Source organism: Atractosteus spatula, chromosome 8 (assembly GCF_055471065.1).
Source record: "Atractosteus spatula isolate fAtrSpa1 chromosome 8, fAtrSpa1.hap1, whole genome shotgun sequence".
NCBI lineage: Eukaryota > Metazoa > Chordata > Actinopteri > Semionotiformes > Lepisosteidae > Atractosteus > Atractosteus spatula.
Genome location: NC_142713.1, coordinates 56,074,032 through 56,099,303, shown reverse-complemented (window position 1 = coordinate 56,099,303; position 25,272 = coordinate 56,074,032). Strand labels below are relative to the sequence as shown.

The 25,272-nt window shown below is 40.0% G+C and overlaps 2 protein-coding genes and 1 non-coding gene across 4 annotated transcripts; all 3 read right to left on the bottom strand.

Moving 5' to 3' along the window:
* Positions 1-2,774: 2,774 nt before the first annotated feature.
* On the bottom strand, positions 2,775-12,892 carry cmasa (cytidine monophosphate N-acetylneuraminic acid synthetase a). 2 transcript variants are annotated; one of them, XM_088923367.1, is made up of 9 exons: positions 12,816-12,892; positions 11,712-12,073; positions 11,223-11,365; positions 10,668-10,823; positions 10,004-10,137; positions 9,463-9,557; positions 7,597-7,768; positions 5,509-5,662; positions 2,775-4,189 (listed from the first exon to the last, which is right to left on the bottom strand). In XM_088923367.1, the coding sequence occupies exons 2-9, from the start codon at positions 12,032-12,034 to the stop codon at positions 3,975-3,977; spliced, it is 1,392 nt and encodes a 463-aa protein (XP_088779493.1). In that variant the 5' UTR covers positions 12,035-12,073; positions 12,816-12,892; the 3' UTR covers positions 2,775-3,974. The 2 variants fall into 2 exon arrangements, with proteins under 2 accessions (XP_088779493.1, XP_088779492.1); XM_088923366.1 differs by lacking the exon at positions 12,816-12,892 and having other exon boundaries at positions 11,712-12,473.
* A 526-nt stretch (positions 12,893-13,418) lies between these two features.
* On the bottom strand, positions 13,419-13,559 carry LOC148829879 (U4 spliceosomal RNA). Its single transcript, XR_016091508.1, has one exon. It is a non-coding gene; the product is annotated as a U4 spliceosomal RNA (small nuclear RNA).
* A 6,299-nt stretch (positions 13,560-19,858) lies between these two features.
* On the bottom strand, positions 19,859-24,397 carry kcnj8 (potassium inwardly rectifying channel subfamily J member 8). Its single transcript, XM_088923440.1, has 2 exons — positions 23,423-24,397; positions 19,859-22,284 (listed from the first exon to the last, which is right to left on the bottom strand). The coding sequence occupies exons 1-2, from the start codon at positions 23,770-23,772 to the stop codon at positions 21,384-21,386; spliced, it is 1,251 nt and encodes a 416-aa protein (XP_088779566.1). The 5' UTR covers positions 23,773-24,397; the 3' UTR covers positions 19,859-21,383.
* Positions 24,398-25,272: the final 875 nt, after the last annotated feature.

The following is a 25,272-nucleotide window of genomic DNA, read 5'->3' as shown; positions in this document are numbered from 1 at the left end:
TGATAGTGAAGCTTAAATACCCAGTTACTGTACAACATCCATCTATTTTCTAACCACTTTATCCAGTACAGGATCATGGGGGAGCTGGAGCCTATCCTGGAAAACTGCAGGCGCTCAGCGGGATACATCCTGTACAGGAGAACAGTCTGTTGCAGGGCATACACAGACATGCACACACTCCCACCACCTTAAGTTTTAAATTAGGAGGGAACTGGAGCACCTGGAGGAAACCCCCTCAAACAGGGGAAGAACATCATTGAACATAAACCACACACCACATTCACTGCAATGTTGGTAAAAAAACAGGTTTAACAGACTTTAAGCAAAGTTAAACATCCTTTATTGACAGTATTAGCCTTCTCTCACACAATGCTTCCGGTCCAACAGGTTTCACAAACCCATCTTGACTGTCATTCAAAGAGGAGGAACACTGTTCAATTGTGTTAGTAAATATTTAACTAAGCAGTTAGTAGCAAAGGGTATAATATGATGTGGGTGCTAAGGAGGAGCAGGCAAATACCTACAACAGTTTGCTTTCATCAGCAAGACCAGCTGAACATGCATTAGTGTAGCGGAGCTAGTTTGGGCACAGTGATGTCATCGCCCTCCCTGCATGTAGCAGGGACCTCAGCCACCTGGGTTGAGGGACATCGCCTTTAGCTCATGCGGCTGGTTCCCTGATGCATTATGACAGAGACCCAGGTTTGTGCCCTGGTGTTGTGGGATGAACCAGTGGGGTGGAGTGGTGAGGGCTTGAGCCCGTGTGGAACCGCAATGGTCACACTATCAAAGATGTTTGGTCATGCAGAACAGAAACACCTGACAACGCAGAAAGAAGCAACTGTAGCACACTGAGATTTGCTGTAATTAAATGTGCTATATAAATTAAATGCATTATTATTTATTATTAGGTGTGGATCACATTTACAGCTGGCCTATCAATTCAAATCAGTTCAGACTTTGATATGCTGAGTTCCTTAACTTGTAGAGTGCACTGGCAGCAAACTTGATAAGATGTCGATATCTATACAATCATTAGTGTACAAAATATATAGGATGAAGGGAACATGACACAGCCCTGTGGTGATCCAATAAAGATGCAACATACTGTACATTAGATGACCATTTCTCCACTTTCACCTGCCAAGACCTGTTTGTTCAAAAATCTAAAACCATCTAATCAGGTTCCCATTGAATTGAAAATTCTTGATGAGTTTCTGTGCCATTTTATGAATGGTTTAAGAGGAAAAATCAACAACACTCCACCAGCTGACTATACCTTGTGAAAGATGTAAATCCTTGCTTAATAAAGTGAGCACTACATCACCTCCACCCCTCCCTAACCTGTGTGCAAACTACAGGGGATCGATAAGGTCCTTTAATGCGTCTCTTCATTATTCTCCTCAGAGTTCTTATACAGAGGCAGAGCCACTGGCCAGTAGTCGTTAAGCTCATTTGGCAAGGTATTTTGGGGGATTGGGAAAAATAACAGATTTCTTCCACAGAGAGGGAATGAATCACATTTTTGAAAGACATCTGAAAAACGAGATAAAATACCCTAGATTTGATCCGCACAAAATTTAAGAACGCTGCCACACACGTTATCTCGGCCTGTACTCTTTCTTTCAATGATCCTCCTACACTGTACATCTTCGCTATGTCAATTTTAACAAACTCCTTAGGTTCAGAAAAGTGAGCACTGTTACAGGTATATAAAAAAATATCCAGGTGCTTTGCTAGTAGTTGGCCATCTATGTTGTCTAACACAAGTAAACGACTACTGTTGCACTTCTGAGAAATATCGTCTGTGGATTTAATGCTTTTCCAAGCAACTCTGATATCACATAGCCAGCATATACTCTTTTGAGTTTTCCCTGTAAAAAATTGTGAATTTTGTGAATGTACTGCAAGTCTCCATGCTGTCTCAAACTCGCATTCGAGTTCCCAGGAACTGCCTTACCTTCCCCATTCTCCCTTTTTACCTTTTTCTGCACTGCCCTCCTCACCTCTGGGAATTGTAACTGCCTTCCTCTCCTTTAAAACTCCTCAGGTTTCTTGAGGCAAGAGAGAGGAATCTCTTATTTTCAAAACAGGGTGGAGCGGTGGCTCCGTGGCTAAGGATCTGTGCCTAAGGCTGGAAGGTTACTGGTTCAAATCCTGCAGCTGACAGAAGAATCCTACTGTGTTGGGCCCCTGAGCAAGGCCCTTCATCCCCAACTGCTCCAGGGATGCCATACAATGGCTGACCCTGCACTCTGACCCCAGGCTTCTCTCCCTCTCTGTGTGTCTCATGGAGAGCAAGCTAGGGTATGCAAAAGGATGAATTCCTAATGCAAGAAGTTGTATAGGGCTAATTAAGTGATGTTAAGGTTTATCATCAACTGCAGTTGTTGATGCTGCCACTTTTGTTTAAATGTAAACCACTTACAAATCTACAGCTCCTGATTTGTCTTTAGTAGATTTTGCCCCGTTCTAGCGATAAAAAAAAATTGCTGTTGCAACACAAAACCCCCAAGTTTATTCATTTAATCTGTTTTGAGGTTTCCGATGACCACACTCCTTTGTGCCCCAAAATGGACCGTATAGTGTAGCTTAGGGCACCAACCTGGTTATCTAAAACAAAAGAAAAACATGGCTGCTTTTCACATTCCTTCACATCTCACTAGTACAGTAGGTTTGTACATTTTCATGTACTAGTTTGAATATCAATGACTGAAAGAACTGAATTTGCAGCAGTCCTATTTTTCAAAGAAAGACTACAATCAAGCCTCCCGTCTGATCTGGAAATTTTAATAAAATATGTCATTCTCTGTAATCTCAAAACTTCAAACAAACATATTCATAATTTAATCTGAAATAATTGGTGATCAACGCAATCATAATCAAACCATTTAACATGTACTGTACAACATCGTGAAACTGAACAAGACGAAAAAAAACAAAATATCAGCATCTTACTTCATGTTCAGTGTACTGATATTGGTATGAACACGTTTTTTAGATTCATATTTCATTTCAGATTTCTTTTTATAAAGGAGATACAAAATAGAACACAACATGAGAAAAAAATCACACATGCGTTCAAAATACATTAAAATACATCCGTTTTTTTATAGCTAAAACACCTCAGAATTAAAAACAGAAAACAGTAGTGTTAATATAAAATGCTATTTTGCCAAAGCACCCACGCTTAGCTGCTAATCCTTTCTTTGAACAAATCTTAATTTTTTAATTTAATCCTTTAATTAAACAGATAAATCAACTGAGGAAAAAATCTCATTCACCATGACAACCTGGGAAGCAGCCATTTATAAAGCAGGGCATTCGCTGGAGAGGTCTGAGTGATGGACCTGTACCATGATCATGGGTACAAGAGCAGCTTCCTACATGGGATTTGAACCCATAACCCCTCAGCTGTATCCCCTTGAGATGCAAAAATGTACTGTTTAAAAGCAACATCCTTCAACACTATACAGCAGTTTTGTTATAACTTTTGTTACTATTTTAACAGGTTAAAAAACAGAATATTGTAAAAATTTGCAAACAACTGTAAACTATCAAAGCAATTCGATAGTATAATTTTGTGAATGGTATGTTTTACAGTCACGCAACATTATTGGAAAAGGTAATGGGATAAATTTGGAGGATGCACTTAAAAACTGAATTTTTACTTGATAGTGCAACAGAAAAATTTAAAAATTCCCCTCGAATAAATTCCACTAAAGGGATCCCAGAACCTAATGAAGGAGAAATATCACAACTGGATCAGGTGATGTGTTAAAACTTTGGGCCAAGTGGTCTCCCAAGGTTCGTAACTGTTCTTATGTTTTTAAACAATGATGACATGAGAGAACATGCCAGATTGTTGAGGGGAAACCCTAAAAAAATAAATAAAAACAGAACTTTGATTTGGAGCATTTTGGTTGGTTCGAACAGTTGGCTCCTGGACAGGGAGCAGCTTCTTGCAGAGCGAGTTAAAAGGTGCTGCGGTCAATCCTGTCCTGGTTGGACTTGGACCGGGCCTTCTCCTTCAAGAGCAGGATGTGCTCGGCCAGCTCCCGCACCGCCCCCTCGCCCGCCGGGTTCCGACATGTGTACTTCGCTGACTTGAGAGCGACCCCGAGGGCGTCCGGGGGCACCCCGCTTATTCCCGCTAGATTCAGACACTTCACATCTGGCTCATCGTAACCTGGGAGATGGCGGAGTGGTTGGACCAGTGGCAGTTAATACAGCACAGGCTATGTGTAACAGTAATGGATTCCTTAAAGGGGAACTGCAGTCCCAGTTTCTCAGGTTAATTAATTCTTGGTAACAAAATAAATTCATTGATGTTATAGAAGGATTTTACAGATTTTGAATTAAGCACAAAATCGTCAACTTTGTGAAAGTACTGTGAGTCATCATGTTGTCTCAAACTCGGATTCGAGGTTCCCACGAATTGCAACATGAAGCAGCCCTTCCTAATGTCATGTAATTCCTAATGTAGTGCGAAGTACGAGTGAATAAGTACAGGTGGTGCAGCAGACATTTCACAGCAGACATGTTCCAATGTGATCTGTATGCAGCGTTAACAAGTATTTGTTGGCAAAACTGTCTGAAAATTGAGAGCGATATTTCTATTGGATTTAAACAGATGTAAAGGAACAAGTAAAGGTTTATTTCATGCAAAACAGAGAAGAAAAGAAACACAGCATTTCAGCTGTGGATCCTTCTTCAGGTGTCAAAGAGTTAAAGACATGTATTCACAAGCCTACTTTTTTAGAGTATAATAAGGCCACAGCATGTCACCAGATGTTTGTTGCCTCTGTTTTGTTCTGAATCACAAAACATGGCGCTGCACATAGCTGGAAATTGTCCATTTTGTGATGTAAATTGGAGGTTTTACATGTTACTGTAACGTTTTACTTGTATTATATTTTGAAATGCACTCATCAATGTTGATTCTAACCCCTAATATAAAACTATCATTGCAGTTCCCCTTTAAGCTAAAGTGTCACAATCATCACATACTGTATGTTACTAGCAATTACAATTTGAATAACGTATACTATGTTCTAGGGTGAATAAAACTTATTTCCACATAGTATTATTATCACAGTTCAGTCCCTAATTGGCTAAAGAAATCTTGTCGCTTGTTTTCAATATCATCACAGCTGTGCAATGATTTGATAATGCACGGAAAACCTTCACAACACCTATCGTAACAGCAGTGTTTTGAAGCTGTTTTTTCTCGCAATGTCTTAACTCGGCTTCTACAGGGGTTCATACAACATATGATTGCTAAGGCAACATGTAGCACGTGGAGCAGAAAGCCTCCTCTTCATTTCACAATACACAATATCGGAAAATAAAAATTAGACAGCGACAGAAATGCAAGAACAGAGGATTCATGGCCAAGGAAAAGATTCGCATCCCAGTGGAGCGAGGATCCAAGGCGTTCCTGTTGTCTTTTTGTGGTGGACCCATCACGAGCCACTCTGAAAGAAAGCCGCAGAAGCAGGGACTCACCAAGATAAGCTACTTCATTCCATGTCAGGTCCCTTTCCTTCATGAGGGATTCCACTAGCTTCAGTTTGTCCGCTTCATTCTGTCGAAGCAGGCAGCCCATCTTCCTGGCCATCAGTTTCTGAATGGGACAGTCACTGCAGGAGGTAAGCACCACCTGCAGCACAGTGGAAAGATGACATTATTTTATTATTGCCAAATGCTGTACTACCCTAGAGACACCACTAAAGTGTCTAAAGTCATTTTTGCACTCTTTCTAAATATGGTTTAGAAATATAGTCTCACTGTATTATGACATTTAAGTTGTGTGTTAGGTGTCATTAGTTCTTTTTAAACCGATGGTGGGCAACCTTTGCAGCCAATAGTACTTAATTGTCAGTCTGTAGATGTTGTGGAGAGTTTAAAAAATCTGGGAAATCAGAGGCTGTCTTTAATTCAAAGACTAAAGAACTTGAATGTTAATCAAAATGTCCCAGAGCTGGCATATCAAAGCCTTTTTGAGAGCATACTGGCATTTCATATAACAATTTGGTATGGAAACCTGGGGTTGAAATGTAAAACCAAACTGTCCAGGATTGTGAAAATAGCAGGAAAAATCAATGGGAAACAGCAGTCCCAGCGATTAGCAATTTATATCATGATACAGCTCTCAGAATAGCGAGAACCTCAGAACCTCACAGCTGATTCCACGCTATTCTCAACCCATAGCGCTCCCATCATGGAGACAATATAAGGTATCAGATTCACATAAAAACATAAGAAGTCCTTTGTCCTCTCTACAACAAAACTGCTCAATGTAATGTATGTAAATGTACACCCTCCAACTACCTATTTATTCATCCATTTATTTATATATTACATACTCTTGTTCTGATTTCATGCATATTTATGTGATTTTATGTGATTTTCATGTTCTGCGTGCGTGTTTTGTACTTTTATGCAAGAAGCCAAAGAAAAGTTTCCACAGTAGTGGACAATAAAGTATTTATCTATATCAATTTTTGTGTAAAACAATGAATACCTGATTAATGTTGTTTATTCTGGAACAGCTAAAAAATATGAATTAACTAATATCTGCATGAACAGTGAAAGAAAAGGGACACTGTGTTTTCCCGAGGCACCTCAAACTTGTTTTCAGCAAGATATTTTTGCCAAATTCTATACTTCTCTAGCGATGTCACTAACTTTAATTATTTTATAAGGCATTTTTACAGCCTTACTCAATATGGTTTAGAATAACTGTTCAAGGAGGCAGAGCAAAAGAGCAGAGGTAGTTAAGTCAGAAGGTTTCAGAAATAAATTACATCTCCCTAACAAGCCATGGATAAAGAGAGAGCAACTAGGGCTTTCATGGAGGATTCAGACAATAGATTAGTCTAGTCTAGACTCCCACTCTCATTGCCACAGCTATAAAAAAATACTGGTAGAAAACTGCAGACTCTGGAAGGCCAGACAACAAATGAGTTACTTATTAACTTATTAACAGGATGTGACATTACTATGAAATCCAGGCAGTAAAAGATTATGTAGACTTTCTCTGATCTGCTCTAAGCAATAACAACCTATGTCTTTTTTTTTAGACCTGACTTTTAAATTGCTTTTATAGACTATTATAAACATGTTGCACAGTTAAGAAGAAAAATAAAACAAAAATAAGCTACGAAATAATCCCACGGCTGCAGTGGCAATAGATTTCTAAGCTTTGCCTTCTTATTTTGATTGTATTATTAACTACAACTGGTCTGTTATTAAGAATTATGAAATAATAATAATAATTGCTTATTCTGGACACTCCACTGAAAGCACTTTACAGGTAATGGGGACTCCCCTCCACCACTACCTGGATGATGTGACGGCAGCCATAGTGCACCAGAACACTCACCACACATCAGCTATTAGTGGGGAGGACAATGGAGTGATGAAGCCAGTTCATACCAGTTCAATAGGAGGTCTCCTATTCAGGTACTGACCAGGCTCACACCTGCTTAGCTTCAGTGGGCTGCCAGTGGTGAGTTGCAGGGTGATATGGCTGCTGGCAACAATCCTAACAGGTTTGGTGGTAGAATACAAAGAATGCAATAATGTACATACCTCCACACCCTGGTCCTGGAGCATTTTGATTCCCACACTGTCTTTGATATTAAAAGAAATCAGCTCTTCTCCATTGGCTGACAGGTACACCTGTCCATTAGTCAGGCACCCTTCAATATTACACACAAACAGCTTCACATGCTCTAACTTGTCCTTTCCAAAGTAGCCATACCTACAGGAAAGAGGAACAGAAGTCTGAATTATTCCTTATCCAAGGATGAAAGTAAAAGTATTTTGCGTAGACTGTGGTTCTGTTATATTGGACACAGAAAGTGGTCGAAATGTACTTTGCGAAAGCCCCATCCAAGTCTGAATTTGCTTAGCTACAAACTTCTGTCATATACTGTAAGTCATGCTTGAGATTGTGTGTGTACAAATACATTTAATATTTGTATTCCTTATGTTACAGTGGTCGTAAAGATCCATTTAGGTTTTTATACTCTACAATGTTTCAGATTAGAGGTTTAGCATTCTGCGTTTTCTGGGTCTACTGGGTTTTTGTTAATAGTATAACATTAAACAATGTGTGTTATGTAACATTTTTTGTTTTATTGTTAATGTTAATAAATATTTGTCATTTTTTCACCAGAGAATAAAGAACTCACGTGCCCCAAAACTATCCACCGCTCGGGTATATCTGCAACATCGGGGTTTTAATTTTTTTTAATTTCTCGCTCACTATTTTCACTACTGCTTATCTGCCACTCTATCTTTGTTGGTACTTTTCCATCCCTTTTTATTTTTTGTACCTGACACAGCCATCCCAAAGGAAGAAAATCGTATGCTTCCTGCTTTTTTCAACAGAAAATGAAAAGTAACGAATGAAGTCCAGCATCTCGGAGACAGGGGAATCTTTTAGATGATGACAGCAAAACAGCTGATGTACGAGTGTGTGGGAAAGTAGCATGGCTCCAGGCAAAGAAAGACAAAGTTCCTTATTTAAAAACTAGTGCAGGAGAAGCTGAACTGTTACAAGAAATGAAGCACTTAAGGTTAACAAATATCCAGGGTCTGATAACATTCTACGACTTGTATATACAGTAAAGAAACAATAGAGAATTAGAGTAGTCAAATACCCATAGACTGGACAATTGCTAATGTAACAAACCCATTCATCCACAAAAAGTGACAAAACTGAACCAAGTTATTAAAGACCAATAAATCTTACTTCTATCACATACAAGAGTATGGAAACAAGATTTAGAACTAAACTAGAGGATCATCTGTGTGGACACAGGATTCTAAGGGAGAGTTGATACAGGTATTGCTTAACCAACTTACTAGTGTTCTTTGACAAACAACTGCAGTGAATGGATACAAACAGAACACATGATATGGTAAATTTTCAGAAAGCTTTGGATAAAGTGCCTCATAAAGGCTGAGATCTCGAATTGCAGGCAGTAGACATTCAAGGTAATGCATGTACCTAGATTCTGAACTGGTTATTGTACAGAAAAGAGGAGGTGCAGAAAAAGGGTACATGATCATTAGTGGAGAACCTCAAGGATCGGTATTCAGACAACTGCCCTTCCTAATTTATATCAGTGATCTAGCTTCTGGTATACCTAGCCAACTAATCATGTTTACAGGTGATACCAAACTAGCTCCAAATACTTTAGAAGCTGCAGAAGGCATTTAAAAGGGTGTAAATCAAATTGATGGTGGGGCAAATACAAAGCAAGGGACATGAAATGTCTTGACTTCATGGCACAGCTGAGTGAGATCCTTGGATCAATCAATTACAAAAACGAACAAGTTGGACGGACTGAATGTGCTCCTCTTGTTTACAGATCTTCGTATGGTGACATTCATACTCATTCCAGCCTATAATCATTTTATTTATTTTAATTATTTATTGGTCTTAACCTGAGGACTCTTTGCTCTGCAACCGGCCAGTCAATATCCACATCAATATCCACGCTGTACTCTGGTAGCATTTCATAGTAGGACATCTTACCACCCTGAAATAAAACGGAATTTGCAAATGACTTTAGTCAACATACTGTATTCAAGTCAATTTCTATTTTTAAGATCCAACACTCTATACAGATTGAAGATATTTATTTCCTGAATGTTGGGAAATTCATTCATTCTTTTTCCGTTTCATTAGCCTCAAACCACAATTCATCTACAAGCGAGGGGAGCTTTGGACCACCGGGTGTCCTCCGATGAAAAAGATATCCATCCTTAATGATGGGAGAGAAATGACTTTGGGATACTGCAATTCACCTTAAAAATACCACTCATACAGCCTTAGCTACAAAATCACATCAAACATGGTTACCATGTACACTTAGGCAGACCAATGAGACCCTGGGGAAATTCAATCGCTTCATTGCATGGCAATGAGAAATGAATAAATGCACTGATCGTGGTTTGCCTCTGTTTTTTAAAAGCACGTCAGTACCTGCAGGTACCCCTGTTCAATCAGCTCCCTGGTAGCGAAGTAGAAGGAGCCGTTCTCACACAGCTCTCCATCCCAGTCCTGCCGGCGCGGCCTCTTGGCTGGGTTCAAGTTCAGAGGCTTTGTGCACCTGTCTTCTGAAAAGTTCAAAGCGGGAATTTCACTCAGCTCCCAACACACACACACACACCTCAAGGACTGGTAGGAAAGCTTTCACCCACATGTTGTCTCTCCTCCTCCCCAACCCCCAGAGCTATTGCCAATTATTGGCAGCAACTGACTTCTTCTGCTCTCGCTGACTTGAGTCACTGTAACGTCACTGAAATGAGACACTAGCAGGGTGGTATCCTCCAGGGCAGGGCAAGATCTGCCTTTCCACACTCTGAAAATACTTGAGATGGCAATCTGCCAGAAGGCGATACAGAGCACCAACGTTTCAGAGCAGACTCGATCAAGCCTTGATTCAAGCATTACCATCCATGTGCGTCGATGTTGTTGTGCAGTTAAAACTGCTCTGGGCTGCATTAGGAGCATCTGACGACTTTAGCACTCTACATCTGAAGCCAAATCACCCTTTGTCACTGCTTATACAGCTGACGCGCCTCATGAGACTGCCCGCGCAGAATCGTGCCCCAGTGCGGAAATTCTAGTGCTCGGCCAAGAGTACCTCCTTTCCTGACCTCCTGCCAGCGGAAGTGGTGGCGCCTCACCACAGAGAAGACGGACTCGTAGCCCCCCTCCGTGATTATCTCCACGGCCTTCTTCAGGTGGAAGGGGTGTAGACATGGGGAGGTGGCCTGGATGTTGCCAACAATATCTACCTCTGCAACAAACAGGCAAGTCACACAAGCTTTTAGATATCTCCCTGGGTCACGCCACTCCATCTCTTATACCCAACACTTATACCTCGTGCTTTTCTTCTAAAATAATTTTAACATCCTAAAAAAAAGGTTGACTACTACATTAGGATTATTTTCATAAAATCTCTACAAGCAATGCTTTACTTTCTAACAACTGGCATTCCCCCTGAAGGGTATTCCAGTCTTATTTTTTACTAACAAGACCGAAGAGAGAGCTTCGACGAGGTTACAGCCTACATTTTGGATCTTTAATCTAAAACGTCAGGATGAGAATGTCAACGAGCTGCGAAGTTATTAGGGAAGAAACGGAACTGAAAAGTTAAAAGGAGGCCGATGGGTTCGGGGACCTGGGACCGCCGTACCTGGGTTGAGTCTCAAGAACTCCTGGATGGTCTCTAAGGAGCTCGAGGAGTCTTTGGACACCTCGGGGCTCCTGCGGTGAACTTGCGCCCCAAAGGTCTTGGCAACCTTCTCGATCTCGTCATGGTCCGTAGAAACCCACACGCTGGTTAACAGAACAGATAAAAACAATAATGCACGCATATACTAGCCGAAATCACTGGCGGACTTTTAGACGGCTTACTGCATTTTAAACAGATACAGAAATAGAAGTAAAAAGAAAGCAAACTGCACAAACAATGCTAGTATCTTAATGCACCCCGAATACCTTCAAGAGGCGTAAGAGGCTGCAGCAGTATTTGCAGCAGGTCTAGTGAATCCGCTGCATTTGCTCCATTTTCTTTTTTTTTAAACGTCCAAGAGCCACAGGTTCATGAAGATGTATTTATGTTTAACCCGTCTTCGCTCACATGTATGGACCGTTGTCGGCTGGGTCGTAAAGGAGCCCCTACCTGTCAAACATCTCGGAGTCAATGGCCGCCCTCAGCACCCACCCGATTAACGGGACGCCGGCTAGCATCTTGATATTCTTCAGTGGGATGCCCTTACTGCCCCCCCTCGCTAGGATCAGGGCCGCGAAGTGCCTCTTCCTACCGGGCTCCTCTTTCTTTTTCTTCGCCAGGGGGCTGCGCCCGTCCTCCGTTTTGGGGGCGCTGCCGGCCCCCGATTTCTCTTTGAGGTCTCCGCCGGGGCAGCTGAGCTTGTGTTTGCGGGACGCGGCGGCACTGGAGCTCGCCCCGGCAGAGCCATTGAACTCCTCCGCAGGCGGATCCATGCTTTGCCGCAGCTACGTGCCGTGCGCGGAACAGCCAACCTGGAAATCCCGCAAGAAGAGGCCTGCTCAACGCCAAAACTGTCACTACACAGTAGTTTTCGAGGGGCGGTCCCGGCTCAAACAAAACAATATCAATGCAATACCCCTTTTTTTTCAATGTCATGCAATCCCGAGGAGCTGAAAAATTGGAAATGTTACATCCTAGGCATATGGCTCCACTACCGTAATCTCAGGACTATAAGCTCATACACACATTCATTTCTAGACTCGCTGCTCCAAAACACTGTACTCGCATCCGAATTTATCAGACCCGATTCTCACCACGATTAAAAATTAGGTTACGCTAGGGCACCATTCAATCAATTCATTCGGCTTTAGAAATACTGCACATCGGTACGGTATCGCACACCCCAGTGAAGCTTCAGCAAAGGATTGCTACACTTTTCTACGTCGTACGGTAGCGACAAGAAACGTGACGTGTCGCAAAGTCCTTATTTGAATATTGTATTATTTCCCATCGCCCTTTGCTTTTGATCAGACTTCTATTTCATAAAAATAATAAATAAACATATTTCATAAAATATTTCATAAAAATAAAGCTATGTTGTACACGTTGCACACAAAAACACAAGACATAAATAAAAACTTGTTTCATATCAACATACATTTCTGAACTTCATGCGTGTGATTCGTGAAAACGTGGGGAAATAACTCGCTTCGCCCGTACAAGACTCAATAAAATGACAAACTATGCGGTTAAGAAATTAAAGTTGTGTTTTACCTCACTGCATCGCCTCTTCCTTTCTGAATGGCGATCAGGTAGGTCTGAAATAACAGGTTTTAAACACTTGTTTTGTAATAATGAACTTTGTAAATATTTTTTTCGGCATAAATGTACAAGTCACTTTAGAAAAAGGTTTGGAATTGGCGATTTGTCCGAATTCAAACAAGAACCACCAGCCGCGTCCGACTGACAGCTGACACACCGCCACTGGTAAGGGGGGTCTATACTATAACCCCCCTTCTGTCCGTGTTTTTTATAGTCTCAAGCGTTTCCCTCATGGGAAAAGAACCTGATTTCTCGAACCCAACACATGGGAGCGAGCAGCAGCGCCAGCAGACTGCAAAGGAACAAAAGCGAAGGTTTATCGTCATTTTTCTTCCGCTTTCCCTCTCGGGAACCTGTAGGCGGCCCCATAGTCGAAAAAGCCATCTGCTCCTTAGAAAGAACCTGCAGCTGCTTATGTTAATAACTTAAAACAAGAAGAACAACACTATGTAGCAATACCACTACGGGAACCTATGAAATTATACATCTCTGTTCGCACTCAACATCTAAATCGATGATGCTTAGATTTATCTGTTCTTTTAACAATGATATCAGTCTCCTTAGAGACTGTCAAAAATTGCCAATGCCGACTATATTTCAAGTCGTCACGGCGGGGTATTGGGAAAAGTTTTCAACTAGCAATAATCGCGCCTCGGATAAACCTCATAGGCTACGATACTGCCACTGCGCAAAGCTGACACCATATTTCTTCCGAGAGGGTACCCACCTCTGTAACGTACTCTGCTGTATATGGTAGTATGATATCACCGGCATATTAGATTACAGTTTTTACACAGAAATACTATTAGAGTATTATTTTACTTTAAGTACTCACTCTATTTATATATTTACCATGCAACCGTTTTCATTTTCAGAAAATAGTCAGCGAAGTGTATAAAATATATTCGCGAGGCATGATGGGATGCAAAACTAGTTTATTACGTCACGCAGCGAACAGCCGCCTGGAAACGTAACCCGGAGGAAAGTGTTTTAAAAGTGAATTAAGCACAATTTCAAGCGATTACAATAGGCTGTTTAAACGCATCTGTACGTGGTGGAAAAAAACGATCTGCTTCAGTCCTTATTATGTAATGTAAAATTAGCTAACGAGGATATTTTTTATTGCATAAATACAACGGATGTTAGGTAAATTAGAGAATTTGAAGTGTATTAAGACATAAGTGAACTTTTCTCGTTGTGTTACGTCTTCTTTTTATAATCGATTATTGTGTAAAATACTGATTATCGTTCTTTGTTCCGGAATAGCTAAATAAAGCGAAAATGGTTACCTACTACGAAGAAAATCTGAATTAAGTGATTATCCCCGTGAACTCCATCTCCCCCCTGCTTTAAATAATCGGACATAAGTGCAATACGATATTAACGTGGAGAGAATAATTGGCGTTTTAATTATAACCGAGCAGAGGATGATCAGAGCACATCATCTTTACCTTTTTTGTACAGTACCTTGTTTTATTGCGGTATTTGCACATACTGTATACATCGAATTATTAATTGGGATAAATGAAGATTTTTATAAGAAGGCGATAAAAATTCGGACTCTGCAAGAGAAAATATATCAACTTTTGAAAAGAAATTTTAAATGAAGGGTTGTAGTTCGTAAAAAGAACGAATCTCCAGTCTCTTTCAGATACTGTATACGGGACATTTTTTTATATAATGTAAATACACAGAAACCTGACCTTTATATACACACTAAACCTGCCTTTTTTCCCGACAGACGAGTGTGAAAATTAATTAGTCTTAAGTGGTCTAATTAGTCTTTCCTACACTTCTGAACCCCCACGCATGTTTACACTCCCCCACGCAGGGTCCGTTCAGTCGAGGCCGGTCTCACTGTCCCCTGGACTAAATCACGGACTTCTGGTGACTATGCCTCTGTCTGTCGCTGCTGCTCCAGTGTTGTGCAAAGACCTTCCTCAGACTACGAGAGACAACTTCTGTAACTCTCTTTAAATCTAAACTTAAATAATGTACCAAGTTCTATGTCTGATTGCCTACAGTCATTCTGTAAATATCCGTATGCTCGTTTTTTTTTTACTTTTATTGAACTTTTTTTTTCTTTATTAATGATGTACATTCACGATGCGTCCTTGGGTTTGGAAAGGCGCTTTATTGATAAAATAATTTTAAAATATTACTATTATTCCTTACACTTACATAGCGCTTTTCTGGGCATTCAAAGCGCTTTACACATAATGGAGACCTCCCTCCTCTACCGCCAATGTGCAGCACCCACCTAGATGATGCGACGGCAGCCAAAGTGCGCCAATACACTCCAGCGCTCAGTGGGGAGGGGAGCAGAGTGATGAAGCCAGTTCAGAGATCGGAATTATTAGGACGCCATAATTGGTAAAGGAACAAGTAATAGGTTTATTCCATGCTGAAAAAAAGAAGAAAGAGAACACAACGTTTCGGCCGTGGAGCCTTCTTCAGGCTCCACGGCCGAAACGTTGTGTTCTCTTTCTTCTTTTTTTCAGCATGGAATAAACCTATTACTTGTTCCTTTGCAGCCTACGCATGCTGACGCAGTTACCCACCTGAACTATAATTGGTAAAGGCCAGGGTGAAATTTGGCTAGCACATGGGGTTAACACCTTACTCTTTTCGAGAAACACCCAGGGATTTTTAATGACCACAGAGTGTTAGGACCTCGCTATCATCCAAAGGGTGACGCCTTTTTAAAGTGATGAAGGTTTGAGTAAATCGAAAAACGACGGATTTACAGCAGGTAAAATCAAAGTAAACCGGAACGTTCGCTCCTTTGTCAGTTTTCCGAGGTTTCTGGGGAAACGTAACGCTGTCACGTTGCAAGGAAGGAACATTTCCTCTGAGGCATAATCCTTTCTACAGCTGCCACTAGATGGAAGTATGACCCTATAGAATTTAGCTTGGTTCTGGGAAAAAAAGCCAAATTCTTGGTAATCTGTCATGTATCTGTTTCATTGTGTAGCAAAAGCACTTCATTCCATATATCAACCTTCGTGCCACTGTTAAGTAGTAAGTATAGCAAGTTTATACTTTCCAACTACGATATAATGATTCACAGCATCTTCACCAGCCCAGATAGAAAATCAAATTATCTTCCAACTAAATTCCAGCCAGCATCTCTCTTGTACTGTAGCAAAATTTCAGTTTAGATTCCTTCCTAGTCTCTTTAATTTTAGTGACCTTACTGTAATTGCACTGTGTGGTGAAAGAGTGGTATGGCGTCTGGAAGAGAGCACTGAGGGTTTAAATCTCAGCTGAGACTCTGCTATTGTACTCATGAACAAGGTACGCCCCTTGAATTACTCCAGTAAATACAAAAAATTGACACAACTCTTCCAGCAGTCACTCAGTCCAGGTGGCCTCCTAATAATCCCCGTCTGTAAATTGGCTTCAGCACTCTGTTCTCCTCCCCACTGATAGCTGGTGTGTGGTGAGCGTACCAGGGCACTATGGCTGCTGTTGCATCATCCAGGTGTGGCTGCACACTTGTGGTGGTGGAGGGGATCCCCATTACCTGTAAAGCGCTTTGAGTGGAGTGTCCAGAAAAGTGCTATGTAAGTGTAAGGAATTATCTTTATGAACTAGAGCATTGCTAAAGTACTGCTCGTTCATACTGTAACAAGGATGACAAAACTGAACCAAGTCATTAAAAAACAATAAGTTTGACTTCTATTACATGTAAGGTTATAGAAACAGTTGTTAGAACTAAACTAGAGGATAATCAGTACGGAAATTAGAGACTAAGAAATAGTCAGCATATAGATTACCAGACCATATGTCAATCCTTAAGTATATCAGATAAGTGGGTTAATATGTTAACGCTATGTTAAGAGGTGTTATCCAGAAGGTATTGACGCAACTCTCCCAACACTCTCTCAAGTCAGGAAGGAGTAACACCTACTAACACCGAAGGACTGCTAATGTAGCACTCATCCATTACTATTACACGGAAGGTTATTGAAACAATTCGTGGAAATAAACTAGAAGATCACCTATATGGAAATCAGATACTAGAGAATAGTCAGCATAGATTTAGAAAAGGTAGGTCTTGCCTCGACAATTTTGTGGAGTTCTTTTGCACGAGCAACAACAGTAATGCATACACAGATCATGTTAAGATAAGGTCACTTTATTGGCCATTTACAATTTCTTGCATTAGGAATTTGTCTTTTCACAGACCCCAGCTTGCTCTCCATGAGACACTCAGGTGGGGAGAGAGAAGTTTGGGGTCAGAGCGCAGGGTCAGCCATTTATAGAGTGCCCCTGGAGCAGTTAGGGTTAAGGGCCTTGCTAAGGGCCCAACGGGGTAGGATTTCTCTGCCAGCCACAGGATTTGAACCAGCAACCTTCTAGCCACAGGGGCAGATCCTTAGCCACAGAGTCACCACTCCACTCTACCTGCCATCTTATATGGTGTATTTCAATTTTCAGAAGGTTTTTAATAATGTACTTAGCAAGCAGGGAAATGTAGTTTGGATTGTGAATTGGTTAATAACAAGAGAGTGAATTTTAAGATTGGGGTGCCAAAATTGATCTACTGTATACTAGGACCACTGCTCTTCTTTATTTATATCAATGATCTCGATGCTGATACAGTATATTAAGCAAACTAGTCAAATTTGCAGGTCATACCAAATTCGTAGGACTGTCAAACAATGTAGAACCAGCAAATGAAATTCAAAAAGATTTTTATAAAATTGAAGACTGGACAAACACCTACCAGATGATGTTTAATGCAGACAAGTGCAGGGTTTTGCATGCTGGCAGAAAAACATGAACTATAAATATGAAATGGAAACCAGTGAGATGAGAGGGTACTTATGAAAAAGACTAAGGTATTTATGTTGACAGTAATATTAATAACTTCTGGGTAATGCATGGATCCAATTAAAAAGGCAAACTAAATGTTAGGATACATACTGTAGTTAAATTTAAATTAAGGGATGTTTTATCCAAATTGTATAACACAATAGTAAGTCCTAATAGAATATTGGTCACCATTGTACAGAAATACATTACTGCTCTGGAATCCAGAGAAGAGCAGCTAGATACAGGCTGATGGACCTGAAACTCTTTTGACTTAAACAAAGATTGCAAAAGTATTTGATACAAGAATTAAAAAATTCTCAAGGGCACTGACAAATTCATCCACACAAAATACAAAGCAAGATATAAGTGAAATCTGCTAGGAAGTGCATTTAAAACTGATAACAGTTGATCATTGTGTATTCTCGTTGTGCATGTGTTGTGTATTTTTTATTGTTGTTGTCATTCTGTAAAGCACTTTGAGAAGCCACCTTTAAAGGTGCTATATAAAATTAAGTTTATTATTATTATGGGAGGCATCTTATTTGTTTTATTTGTAGCTACTAACAAACAGGCTGGATAGGTGGAATGGCCTGCTGATTATTGTAACTGTTCTTATGTTCTTAAATGGAAATGAACACGGAACACAGAAAAGAACAGTAGTTTCTAGCCAATTTAGCCATTTGTACTACAGTCCTCATTTCATTGAATATTTTATTGTTTTTGTAAGGTATTGATCCTTGTGTAAAACCGTTTTTCAATGTGGCTTCATAATAAATTGTAAAGAATGAATCTCGGCTCCCAAAAGTTAGAAAATGCATGGAATTATGCAGGGGTCTATTTGGCATTATCATATTAAATTGACTAAAGACTTCACAGCTGTGTCAGTTTTACTATCGTCTGCGTAATTCACATAGCAGTACAGAGCATCTTCTATGAGAACCAGCTGCAGCTACTGCACAAAGTTCCTCTACAGGTCATGGGAAATGTTTATTATGTTTTCATTATGTAACACTGCAAATATAGTGCATGCGAAAGCACTTTGAGCCAGCTGGAAATCACACAAGTGTTAAGCAAGATTTGTTTTTCACCAGCAGTCTTCAGCCGCTCTGTTGTAAGGTCTTAATTGCATGAATCAAAGCTGGACGTACCACGTTATTGAAGTTTCATTTTGTTTTTATGCAGGAAACATACAACATTTTGCATAAATAAAACAACGTTGATTTTGCAGAACTCATCCCAACTCATGGGAACTAATGCAATACACTGATAGGACCAATGTCAAACCTTTTGTCCCTTCAGACAAAACGTTGCTAAAAATACCTCCGTGATCCTTGTTTGTTAGTTTATAGATTTTAACCTTTGAAGTTTAACTGATTGAACCAAAAATGCTAAGTTTTATTCTAGTGAAAAAAAATGCCTCAGAAAATCATGGAAAAGGAAATACCCCAATAACTAATGCTTTCGAATAATATATCATTTATGTTTACATACTTTTGTGAAATAAATTTTACATTAAAGTCTTCATGATGTCTTTTCAAATTATTTATTTGATTTTGGGGAGGTCTGTGAGTTAGGAAATTGCTATTGATAGCACATTTTAAGTACTGTGAAAATGTACTGCATGAACAATGTATCCTTTTATAGACAAAAATGCTGCAGTGAATTGTGCACAAAATAATCAGGTATGAATGTATTGCTCAATACATGTAAGTAAAATGCCCTACAAGGAAGCCCTACATAGTCTTCAAGGGAAGACTATGGCTGTATGGGAAGAGAGCACAGTGTATTAGCTCTGAAAAATGTTTAACTAGAACTATTTTTCTTTTATAAACTTCAACAATATTCAGACCTATTGTGTTGTGCTTCTTGTGCAATCCAGTAACTGTTATGATGGGTTTGGGTACATCTGTAAAGTTGCGGTTCCAACATTATAATAATTTTCCATTTTTCTTGAAGTACCTTGTACTGTGAAAGTTTAGGACCCTTTTATAGTGGAATTTCTTTGTTGAGATTAAACTGCTTTCCTTTTTGCAGTACAAGTAATCTGCAGAACAGGTAGCACATGCGAAAATATCTATTGTTTCCAATTTGTCTACATGTTATGTATAGAAAGTAGGCAATATGATTTATAAGGTCTGTATTAATCCAGATGTTAACAAAAGGTAAAAGACAAGTAAAAGTTAATGTTCTTTACTGTTTTTCAGTGAAGAAACGTGCATACTATTATCTCATCACATGTTATTAAAGATATTAACATGTTTACAAATATAGGAAAACATTTATTGCAGTATACAGCAATTTATCTTATTGTATGATTCAAGTTTTCAATGTTGCATTAAATAGATAAAATATGGTTCTTGGCATTTCTTACAACAACAAAGTATATTTTTATCATTGTGGACATTTAGTTGTTTAAACAATCCTTTTTAGAAAGAAATCACATTTTTCACTTGTGTGACTTGCTACACTATGCTACAAAAGTTGTTAATTATGTTGTAGGAAAACAACAGTGGAAATACTATATATACCTCAGAAACAAAACTGTTGCATAGTAAAATAAATTTGTTTTTATGATAAATCTGTGGATTTTGTATGACATATTTCAGAATGGTGATAGTGTAAGAATACTTGAAAAACTCAAAAAAATTAAAAATATTCACATATGTAACTCTTTAAGACAAGACAAATACATACCTTGACCTTTGAAGAGGCTAGTTTCACCTCCTGCTCTATTTAAAGGCATTTTTGGATGTTTTAAGCTCAAGAATGATTGATTATAACATTCATCAAATTTTAATGTTGTTACTTTTCTAGTATGTGTTTGGTATGTTTTCTAGTATGTGCAATTTTAGTCTAGATTTCAAGCTCCTCACATGGATGTGCTAAGGTGACAATAATTAAAACATTGGTCTGTCTCAAAATAAATAATTTAAATGATAAAATGGTACTTCAGCCACATACATATACACCACACCTCCAATTCTTAAGAAGTAATACATGATTTGCTGAGTGAATGGGGTTGTGATTTGGCTAATGCTTTTCTTATCACTATTTACAAGAGGACTAGGGGCTGCTAAAATGTAAAGCTTCAAATTTTAACAGGAAAAAGCACAGAATGGGAAAACATATTAATGAATGTTTTCCGCTATTTATGTATAGTTTTATAAATTAAGCTGCACTTTCTTAAAGGCTGGAAGTGAAGCAAATCTTGTACTACATCAAAAAGAAAGACAAAAGAAAAGTCATTTTTAAAATGTTCTTCTGAAGCCATTTGTGGTATGATATAGACATTTAATGAGAAATCAAGTCATAATAGCAGCCCACCATGTCCTCCTTTTCCCTTTTTTAATAAAAACATACATTAAACGTATTATTGTGAAAGTTTTGAACAGTGGATTAAACTTTCCATTTCCAATGATCTGTTAGATGCCACATATTTCTGATTCTTAAGAAAACTAGCAAGAGAGATTTACTTCATGTTTCTATACAGTGTGTTGCATCTGAGCACAACCCAAAAAGCAGTGTTTAAATAATCATATTTAAATTAATTAGGAATTAAAAGGCCCACAACTAACCATTCTGTGAGAAAGCGTAACACACAGTGAGGACAAAACCCCCTCCTAATGCCGTGCAGATGTTTTGAGGTAACCCAAGAGTTCTGAGGAAGCAGCAGCTGATGAGTGAGGCCCAGACAGTGTGTCATGTCTCAGACGTGTTCTGACTGCCCTCTGGTGTTAGAAACTGCACCTTGGGGATCATCAGGGAGGAGTTGTTCCGGCGCATGGAGTTGTTCCGTCTCATGGAGTTGTTGCGGCGCATGGAGTTCCTCTTCCGAAGGGAGTTCTGGTGCGAAAGCTCGCTCTTCTGCAGTGTCTGGATGAGAATGGAGGGCTTCTCGTCCAGCTCCCTGGCGCTGCAGCGCGGCGTCGCCACTTTGGTGGTGTTCCCAAACTTGGAATAGTCCACCGAGTACACCCCTTCCTCCTCGGTCACGATGGGCACGAAACGGTGGCCCCACTGGATCTCTTCCGACACGTAGGACGTTCTGGCCTGAGTGGTGATGCCCGTGGTTTCCACCACCCCTTCCAGGATGACGATGACCTCCAGGTCGCTGCTCTGCAGGTCCCCAGCAGAGAGGTCATAGAACGGGCTGGTTTTGTCGATGACGTGGCAGATGATGAGGGGAGCCAGGAGGAAGATGCTGTTGCTCTTGATGGGGCTCTCGGTCTGGATGTCGATCTGGTGGATGGGGATGACCTCCCCCTCGGGCGTGGTGGTCTTCTTCACCACCTGCAGCCGGACCGCCGCGCCAATGATCATGCTCTTGCGCAAGTCCCCCACGCGTAACATGAAGCACAGCCTGTTGTTCCTCACGGCCACGACGGCGTGGCGGCTGAAGATGAGCGTCTCGGCGCGGCGGTGGGACTGCGCCGTCTTCATGAAGATGCAACCCAGCATGATGGCGTTGATGATCAGACTGGCAATGTTCTGCACTATCAGCACAGTGATGGCTATGGGGCACTGCTCGGTTATCATACGGCCCCCAAACCCAATGGTCACCTGAACTTCAATGGAAAACAAGAAGGCCGACGTGAAAGACCTGCAGAGAAGCAGAGAAAGGGAAATGACTGAACAGTGCATGCTGGGAAGAGTAACTGGAGATGATGTTTGCTTAACAAATACCCCCCCCCCCAAAAAAAAAAGGGTTAAGGTGTTTCTAGGCAATTTTCTTTCTTTTCTAGCAGATTTTAGGAGTATCGGAATGTTACAAAAAGATTATGGGGACGTTCAGGCACTGTTTCTCCCATAGTCACATAACAGCCAAAAGCACAGCGTGTCTTAACTTTAAGCATGTAAAAAATGGAAAAGAGAGTTAAAATGCAATTGTACAAATGCAGGCTTTTGCCAGGGAATATAAATTCAAACATGAATTCAATGACATTCAAAAAACATAAATTCAGGTGTAAGAGTGAAAATCATAGTAAACCATTTTAGAGCAAATGTTTCTGTTTTATTGTTTCTGATTCAACAACATATACATGAAATGAATCTTACACCAATCACAACTTCAGCATTCAACTACTACTTCACTTTTGTTTGTTTCAGAATTAGCTGATTATCACGTACTGTATGTTTCAGTAATAAAAACTGTGGTTTAAGTGAAGTTTAAGCACAGGACAGGACTCAACAGGACTGAAGAACTATGGGTGCCATTCTGTAATATTAAATAACTTATCCTTCAGGTGGTGTACATTCACAATTATCACACATTTTTCTACGTTTCAGTAAAGACATATACCCTGGTGAATATGTTTATATACAGTATACTCGTTCATTGCTGTGTTCCAGGTTTGTGAATTGTTTTCTCCGCGCTTTCCAAACTAATGCTTGAAATTAGACCATGTACAGTAGCTATTGCGAACCGTTGCTTTTTCAGCTACAGAATTGTCTGCTTTTAATAAATGTTTTATGCAAAGATAGATGTGTTTTTTTTAGAATATGAATAATCATGTCCAATGGTCAACGCTTATCACATACGTCTTTTTGAAATACAAAATACAAAAGTGGCATAGAGCCGACTAAATAGTCGAATTTTTAAGGTAACGTTCCCAAATCCACGCTACAGAGTTACTGTTAAGTTTGGTTTGGTAAAGTTTATTCTTTTAGTTAGGACTTGTTTTGCTGAGCCTAGCTAGCAAGCATCGCCAATTCTTAAGGATTAAGAGAAGAGGACCCACTTGACATTGGTGACGCACTGCTCGATCGCACTCCGGCGGTTTGGATCGAGGTCCCCATGTCCGAAGGCGACCAGCCACCACACCATCGCGAAGAGCAGCCAGCTGCACAGGAACGTCATGGTGAAGATGACCAGCGTGAAGCGCCACTTCAGGTCCACCAGGGTCGTGAACACGTCCTGGAGGAACCTGCCCTGCTCGCGGATGTTCTTGTGCGCCAGATTGCAGGCGCCGTTCTTGGCGATGAACCGAGCTTTCCGAGGCCGGTCTCGGAAGCGGGGCTTGCGGGGTATCCCGCTGGTGATCGCCGGCAGCACAAACTCTTCAGGGATGATGCTCTTTCTTGCCAGCATTTTTGCAGCATAGTACGAAAGATACTAGGAATCCAGCACCTGTTATCGTTAATTACTCGCAGTTAAATCTGTTCAACGCCACCTCTGTTTTTACGCATTACTTTGTAAGATTACACTAGCCGCATTAAAATGAAAAGGGATTATCAAGTATAGACAAGCTATTAAATACTCGGCTTCGTTTTAAGAGAGAAAATGGTAAATTTAATCAATTTGATTATTTGTTTTCATAACTTCCAATGTAAGTGTTGAACGTGATCTCGGGAAACTCGTTTTGAGATGCTAAAAAGAATCGCATTACGAATACAAAATCATTTGCCTATGTTTTTTACAGATGCTTACAAAGAACGAAACCGAGCTGCCAGTCTTAGTAACAGATCATTTGTCACAGCAGGAACATCGCGTAAGTTTCAAAACGGACTTTTTAAGAGAGCTCGCTGGAAAAAAAAAGATAGGAGCACGTTCGCCTTCCTCGCACTCTTCTCACTCTTGAGTAATTCCAGGAACAAAAAGACACAAACACAGATTAGGCTGGAGCATCCATTGTCATAGGTTTTCCAAACGGATTTACACACTTACTTGCTGAAAATCAGTACCCCTCCTAGCAGTTACTTTTGCACTGCCTCCCAAAGCAACAGAGATCCCCCTGACGTGTAGGCTAGGGGCGGGAGCACCTTTCTCGTCTGTCTTGAGGAAAAAGAAAGTACAGCCTCGGCCGAGATTGTCTGAGAACGGAAAAATCGTTTCTTTCAGTATTAAACTGATGCCCTTCGTCATTCTCTCGTTAGCTAACAAAAAGTAAAGTACAGGTAGTCAACAATGCTAGAACAGGAGAATTTCACTGAGCAGTGCTGGCAGATTTCTTTAAAAAAAAGTATTCGAATGACTTCGGTAACCTGTACTGAACCCTAACAAAAAAATGCTACTAAAACTATTCTCAATATTCATTATACTTGTTTTAAGAAATCTCGAAATTAGTTTTTCAACGTTTTCTTTTCCAAGGGGAGTGAATTTATTATTGCTGTTCAAAATGGAAATTAATTTACTGGTATTTTTTTTTTACCTATGGACACTGATACCTGGGAAGGCTATGCATTAGTTCAGAAGAGACTAGAATGTAGAAAATTGCATTTTATTGACCCATAATACAAATCAACCATCCCTAGGACAACACTGTTTCTCTCTGCACCCTATTAATTTTTTTATTACTGCACATTTATTTTTCATGTTCCAGATTTATAGGATTCAATCAATAAATGTTTAAAGTCCTAATTTTAATTCTCTGATCTAAACCTAGAATTCTGCACAGGGTGTCCTTTATCAGGTGGTCAGGCTCGGAGTTATGCCACTTTCCTGAGCCAAGAAAAGCACTCCAGGTGGAAAACACTGAACTCATTATAAGTGTTTAATAACGTACATGTGCAGATAGATAGGCAGTTTGTCTGAGTCCATGAACGGACATAGATCTTACAAAGCCTTTTATAAATAAGCATTATGTCTTTA